This window comes from Pundamilia nyererei, unplaced genomic scaffold, assembly GCF_000239375.1.
Source record: "Pundamilia nyererei isolate P.nyererei 1_Seehausen unplaced genomic scaffold, PunNye1.0 scaffold00004, whole genome shotgun sequence".
NCBI lineage: Eukaryota > Metazoa > Chordata > Actinopteri > Cichliformes > Cichlidae > Pundamilia > Pundamilia nyererei.
Window position 1 is genome coordinate 3,676,929 of NW_005187405.1, and position 7,046 is coordinate 3,683,974.

General features: G+C 44.4%; 1 protein-coding gene across 1 annotated transcript; it reads left to right on the plus strand.

Moving 5' to 3' along the window:
* The first annotated feature begins 4,593 nt into the window (after nt 1–4,593).
* camk2n2a (calcium/calmodulin-dependent protein kinase II inhibitor 2a) lies at nt 4,594–6,063 on the plus strand. The gene is made up of 2 exons (XM_005721225.2): nt 4,594–5,244; nt 5,795–6,063. The coding sequence occupies exons 1-2, from the start codon at nt 5,076–5,078 to the stop codon at nt 5,863–5,865; spliced, it is 240 nt and encodes a 79-aa protein (XP_005721282.1). The 5' UTR covers nt 4,594–5,075; the 3' UTR covers nt 5,866–6,063.
* Nucleotides 6,064–7,046: the final 983 nt, after the last annotated feature.

The following is a 7,046-nucleotide window of genomic DNA, read 5'->3' on the forward strand; positions in this document are numbered from 1 at the left end:
ACACACACACACACACACACACACACACACACACACACACACACACACACACACACACACACACACACACACACACACACACACAAACACAAATCCTAAGGGCTGAATTGATCCTGGCTCTCAGCTCTAGGCTTGTTATTGCTGTTTTTCCTCAGCTAGTGTTCCTAGTGAACAAACTGTGTGTGTGTGTGTGTGTGTGTGTGTGTGTGTGTGTGTGTGTGTGTGTGTGTGTGTGTGTGTGTGCGTGCAAGTTCAGCAGAGCTCGGTCTCCTCAAGAGGAAAGATGGGGAGGGGGTGAGTGGCTCAGCACGGTGATTCATTTGTAATTTGGAGCAGTGCTTCTTAAGGGTGGGCACACTTGTCAGAGATGAGACTGACTGAGTGAGCCAAGTCATTGACAACCGCTGCCTCCTAACAAGCCTGAGAAGACGGAAAGAACGGGGCAGGGGGAGGAGACATCACACCACGGACAAACATCAATTGCGTTAAACGGAGACAATTCAAATGAAGAATTTCTGCACATAACTGAGAAGGGTTTAATGGTGCGTACAAGGCAGTGCATCAATAAGGGGGGAAAGCAATAAAGGGAAGCGTGACAGTTTGTAAAACATATGCATGTTCCTGCCCTAAATTGAGAACATGAAGCATCACCTGGTACTATGTGGGTTAGCAGGCCAGATTTTCCCCTAAAGCCTCCAAATCTGTCGCCAACGGATGACATCATGTGAAATCCCTGGCCCTCGCTTGAACCCGTGAATCAACAACTCTGCCTGTTGACAGCTGGAGGCTGCAGTTTATTGGGCAGGAGGAGTTTTGTGAGTCATCCCTGAGGAATTACATCGCGACTGAGCGGCAGATTTATGATCTCTGATTCACGTCCTTATTCACAGAGCGCGAGAGAAAAATCACAATCACATATTTGAGGATAATTACTTGCAGATATACATGCTGCACTGTATGTCTTCTCGGTCACTTGCAACTTTTTCCCATCAGCTTTTTTTGCCATCAGTGAAAGACGACTGTTTGGATTGAATCTGGCTCCAAAGAGCTTGGCTGCACGTTTCATTAGTATAAAGAAATGTTCTCAGAGCTCAGTAATAAATTTTGCACGTGGTTATGTGGTCCTGCCAGACGCTCTGAGCTAATTTTCACTCTGTGGTCATTCCACGTCTTATCCTCAAAGGTGCCTCGCCAGCACCACTCACCTCAAGACTGTCAGCTGGCACCTCAAACTGGTCAGTTATGCAGACAGGCTGCTAAAAAAAGATGAAAGGTTATTGGCTCTTTATAGATAGGTCAGCTGGCCCGAGTTGCTGAAACAGGTTTGGTGCAAAAATAATCCTTCTGTCAGATCACTGTTGTAGCTCTCTCTAAGATACCATATGCTCTGAGGACAGAGAGGCGTAGCATATGCAGCAGGGAAAAACAATAACGCTATTTAAAACATTTTTTAAATGTTAAACTATATTGTCTCTGTCCATGGTGCTGAATTGAGTCATTCTTTTATTTTCTCCTGGCAAACTGCCAGTTCAATCAGGCGAGGTTATTTGGAAGAACTGAACGTGATTATACTCCAATGGCCCGTCAGAGCAGAGGGGTGACAGGAATTAGACTGGACCAAGATGGAGGCTTGGATGGGGCTCTGAGTGACCGGGGTGAGGCAGATGTGGGGAGCAGGTGGCTTGCACCAATGAGAGTCTGAAAGGCAGAATGACAGAGGAGTGCTGAGATTTAAAGTAGGCAAGATGCGGGCTGATTGGCTCGGAGAAGGCAGTGTGGGAAAGTGGAAAATCTTTTCTGTAGGTGTAAGGTTATACAGATCTTATTACTACAGCTTTTAAAACAGATTAAACCAAAAATTATTGGCAAATTTCTTTGACAAACATGTGACATTTGTATGTATTTGATCGAAACTGACCTGACATTATTGCCGTATTAATAAACTGAGTAAACAATAGTTAAGTTCCACAAAAAAAGAACATTTCAGTGTTGCTGCTGAGATGTCCTAACACTACGTCTGCCCTGTACTGAACTAAACACAGGCTGTTGGAGCACCGCGACATTTCTCATAACTCACAAAGTGACACAAAAAAATTAATTTTCTGGCCACAGCTGTGACTTTTCTAATGATGTCGTCAGTATGCTCAGACAATGAAAAATAGTGGTCCAGTGTAATTCGCCATAATCTAATTGGCTTGTTCTAGTTTTTGAGACCTGTGCCCGGAGCTGTTAGAGCGCTCTCACTGTAATTTAGATATATTTAAAACCGTATGATTGTACAGACCAAGTTTAGCACAGTTGCCAATGTGTCCTAGCACAGCAGATAAATTATTGCAGTAGAATAAAGCACAGTGGAATAATTGGTTTATAACCACAGCATCCTGAGCATGCCTGATCTCTGATCTGATCTTGGACACTGAGCAAGGTCGAGACTAGTTGATGCTTGGATGAGAGACTGCCTGGGAGTACAGGGTTGTGTAAGCTTGGACGCCACAGTGGTGCAGTGAGACGTTTCCTGGTTTGATCCCTGGCTTGGGTTTTCTGTGTGGCATTTGCATGTTCTCCTTGTGTCTGTATGGATTTCTTTTGGGTATGTCGGCTCCCTCCAACTGTACAAATACATGCATGTTAGACTAGGTGGTAGATTAGCCATGGATGTGAGGTAAGTGCACAGAATAAAGCAATGTATGGTTAGCACTTGTTTCACTTCCAAGAAGACAGACTTACTTCTCTAAGCTTTGTGACAGTCTTTCAAAGTTTTTCTTAGAAAATTGGTTACTTTTTCACTCATTTTCAGTCCAGCGCTTGTAGCTAAACGCTTTCAAAGGATGTTGTTCTATTTGTTAAGCCACTGAACACTGACTCATGCTGAGGACCAAAGCAGATAAACAGTATATGAGGGAGGGAAGCAAGGAGAAAAGACTGAGGTATTGTTAGGGCCGAGATGGCCAGGCTGTGGGTGTGGACTCAAATGCAGACACAGAGGGAGGCAAAACGGGTGTGAACACAGTGCTTTATTTACAGTGCCTAGTTAACTTACAAAGCAGGAAACTATGAATGCTATGAACGGAGAATGCTATGAACTGTGGAAGCTATGAACTGAGAACTGTGAGGCCAAACTATGAACATGAAACTCTGAGTGCTATGACTAGGTGCTAGATTTCATGGATGGATCCTGGGAATGGAAAATAGGGGCAGCGGCTTGGATGGAGGTACGCAGTCACTATAATGAGAGGAGACAAGTAGTCAGTGGCAGTCTAGTGAAACACAGCTGAAGGATTAGACTATGGTGGTTAGGGCTTACGCAGGGTAAAGTGTCATGCGAGGAGGGGGTGTCCAAGGGGTTCCGGGTGAGGAGTGTCCAGAGAGGATCCAGAATATACTTGGAGTGAGGGACTTGGCAGGGAGGCAGGCAGGTGTAGTCCAATGATGGAAAGGAAGCAACCAGATGACAGAACCAGCGTCCAGGTGGAGATGTGAGTAGTTTAGCTTGGGAAGTGCGACTGCCAGGTGGGTCCTATGACAAAGAAAACACGGTGAGGAGAAAAGCAGTAGTTAAGGGTTCTCACAAGGGCTTGACGGCCTAGCACTAACGTGAGTTAGCAGAAGATCTGGCAGAGGTCTGTTGTGAATGCTGGTCTTATATGCTGGTGACTTGATTGGAACCAGGTGTGGAAGCTGATTGGAGTCTCTGCTTGAAGGTGGAGCCCAGCGGAGTGGAAAAACCCCGTACTCACCCGGACCATGACAGGTATGACAAATTACACAAGAACTGGACTGAAATTCACTGGCAACAGATCTTATGGAGTGATGAATCCTAATTTGAACTTTTTGGTTGAAATCATCACAAATCATCACAACAGTGGCACAAAGAAAGTCCAGAAGTTAAACAGTGCGTGTCTTTAGCCTTCTGTAAAACACGGTGAAGGTGCTGTCATGGTTTAGGGCTGCATTTTCTATTTGTAGCCAGTGGTCTTGGGGATCTTGTCAAAACTGATGAAATTCTGAATAAAGAAAAGTTCAGTCAGATTTTTATCCACCATCCAACAGCATCTGGAGAGCATCTGCTGGGTAGCACCTTCATTTCATTTAGTTGGCAGAGAGTAGTAAAAAGAAGCAAACATCCCTCAAATTTGTGGAAAAGTCTGAATTTTGAATGGGATAAAAACTGTTACTGTTAGTACTAACATTTAAAAAAAAAGGGGGGGGGGTCATTTCTATTAAAGTTTTTATGTATAAAAAGTGTTTTTTATTATTTTATTTTTGTCAGTCGAACATTGCATTGCAAGCCTCCACCCAGCTAAATCTTACATCTTCTAGCTGCATCTGGCACAGGGTATACATTGTCCATCGTTCCTGCCAAATAAATAAACATAAAACGGTTATACTAGTAAAGTACATACAAATAAAATTAATTGAAATTAAAAAGTACTTATTCCCCTTCGAAAAGCAGAACAATAAAAAAGGTAACCTATGGAAGGGAAATGCAGACTATAACCTGCCACATTAAGCGCTTTCCTGAGTCTACAGGATGAATAGACATCCTTAGGAAAAGTCCACTTCTCGAAGCCTCACGAGGCTGTGTCAGTATCTAGCAGTTTCGTCTCTCGCCTGTTGATGTCAGTCTTGCTCCTCTACCCCTCGGAGTCCCCACGCTCACACACATTTACACACAGCCACACTCTCGCAGCTTCAAACCCGGATGGATGACTTCACCGTTCTGCCTGGGTTTCCTTTATGATCCCGGGATCTCCCACTTCCCTCGCCAGACATCAGCCAGCAACACAGGCGAACACATCTCTCTCTCTTTCTCACACGCACACACAGATACGCGCACACAGTCACGCTCGGTTCCTCTGCTGCCGCTGCAACACATCCAGAGACCACAAAAGCACCCGGACCTCACGCACCGGCTCCCCTCATCCACGCAGACCGAGGATCGCAGCAGGAGACGGCGCTCTCAGACGGAACTGTACTGGCACCACCGGGGAAGAATTTCAACAACTTTTTTTTGCTTGATTTAAAAATTAAAGAACTTCCCGAAGCTGGTGACCCTTCTTCACTGTCGTTCCACGATGTCTGAGGTGCTGCCATACAACGAGGGGAAAATGAGCGGCTACGGGGCGGACAGCGAGGTCAGCCAGATGTCCTTTAGCTGCGGACTGCAGGACACAAGCGCCTTTTTCGCAGCGTCGCAGGCAAAAAGACCCCCAAAGCTCGGGCAGATCGGCAGAGCCAAAAGAGGTAAAAACGAATTCAGACGCTTGACATTTACAAAGAATGGCAGAATTATATACGCTGCGCAAAAATGAGCTAGTTGTATGAATGGCGCTTTAAGTGACTTTGGAATTAAGTTCCCACATTACCGTCGTTTCCAGAATCTTCCGTGATTACCAGCAGCTCGATGCAAAATGCACCGCAGTTGTTGTTTTTCTCACAAGTGTCACTGGTCGTGAACGACATCCAGACTGTTTACATTCACGCACCAGCGATAATATTCATGCAAGGACACACCCCGTGATGCAATCGACTCAAGTGTAGGGTTTAAACGAAGGGATTAAATAATATTAATAATAATAATAAAGAAATGGCTCGAGAATGAGTTGTTTTCACCGAGTGCGTGTGTGCGGGGATTGGGGATTTGCGATAGTAATAATAATTCACCGTGCAAGCGCACAAGGGCCACATTTGCCCAAACTTACTTTTATTTAGTGCGCAATACCCCCCAAAATAAATCGTGACTTCTGATTGTGGCTCTGAGTAAACAACCTCTTCCTCTTTTTCTCCTCCACAGTGGTCATCGAGGACGACCGAATAGATGAAGTCCTGAAGGGGATGACAGACAAGTCTTCGCCCGGCGTTTAAACGTGACCGATGCCTTGCAGACTTTTTTAATTTTGATCACCGATTTGAAGCACTTGTCGGCTGTGCATGTTCGAGGATTGTGCGGGGAGGAAAAAAAATCACGACGGCACGAAGCGAGGATGGGGTGATGAAATGAAATGGAGAGGAAAAAAAGAGGCAGAGAAAAGGGAACGGAGAAGGCTGAAGAGAAGAGATGAAGGGAAGAGGAAGGAAGAATAAGATGAGAGAGAGAAAGAGAGAGACAGAGAGACTCTGGGGAGGAAAAAAATAAAAGACCAAGATTTATCATGGGATTGCTGGCAATTCTCCAAACGAATCCCGATTTTAACTACAGCTGCGCAGCAGGATGTTGAGATGGCGGGCCCCGCTCTGTATCTCAACCTCTGCTGACTTTAATGATGGATGAACTTGTCATTAATTCACGACCATCTCTATTTTTTCCTCCTTTCCCCCCCTAAAGCGCTGTAAGCATCAAAAATACTGCAACTAGAGGCTGAAGCTAAATCCCAGCCCCATTTCAATAAGTTGTACAGTAGGTAGGCTAAGCTCCGAGACATCCCCCTCCCCCCCTCCAATACCTTCCCTCCCTCCTTTAGGCTCTGCTTTGTTGATTCAATCGGCGACGGTGCATTCAAGGGAGCTGTCCTTTCAGCACCGGTCCAATGCATTCCTGTTGCTGCTAATGCTTTTTGAAAACAGACCAACCAAAACTCTACAGTCTGCTAAATAGAGGAGACACGTTGTATGTAAGAAAAAAACAAACAAATATATATATAAATACATATATAGATATATATATAGGAGGGTGCAATGTGAATATTTTCTGTTTTGGCACTTAAACAACAATAGGCTGCAGATTAATTGAAAAAAACAAGGCTACATTCTTCTTCTTGCACCACCCATCAGTGGTGAAAGGTGCAGGCTGACACCTTCATGTAGCCGATTTACACCTGCACATATCTCTTTAAAAATTAATCTTTTCTTTGCATTTCCAAATGCTCAGATATCTACAGAGGCCAGCAGGAACACGGACATTATAGTAATGTTTTAAATAACAGTCATGAAATTGATGGGAAAAAAACATTTGCTCTCTATAATTTGGTTGTTTAGATTTTGCAAATATTTGTGTTTCGTCTTCGATGACTTTAAAGATTCTCTCCATCTATTTGCATGAACTTTCA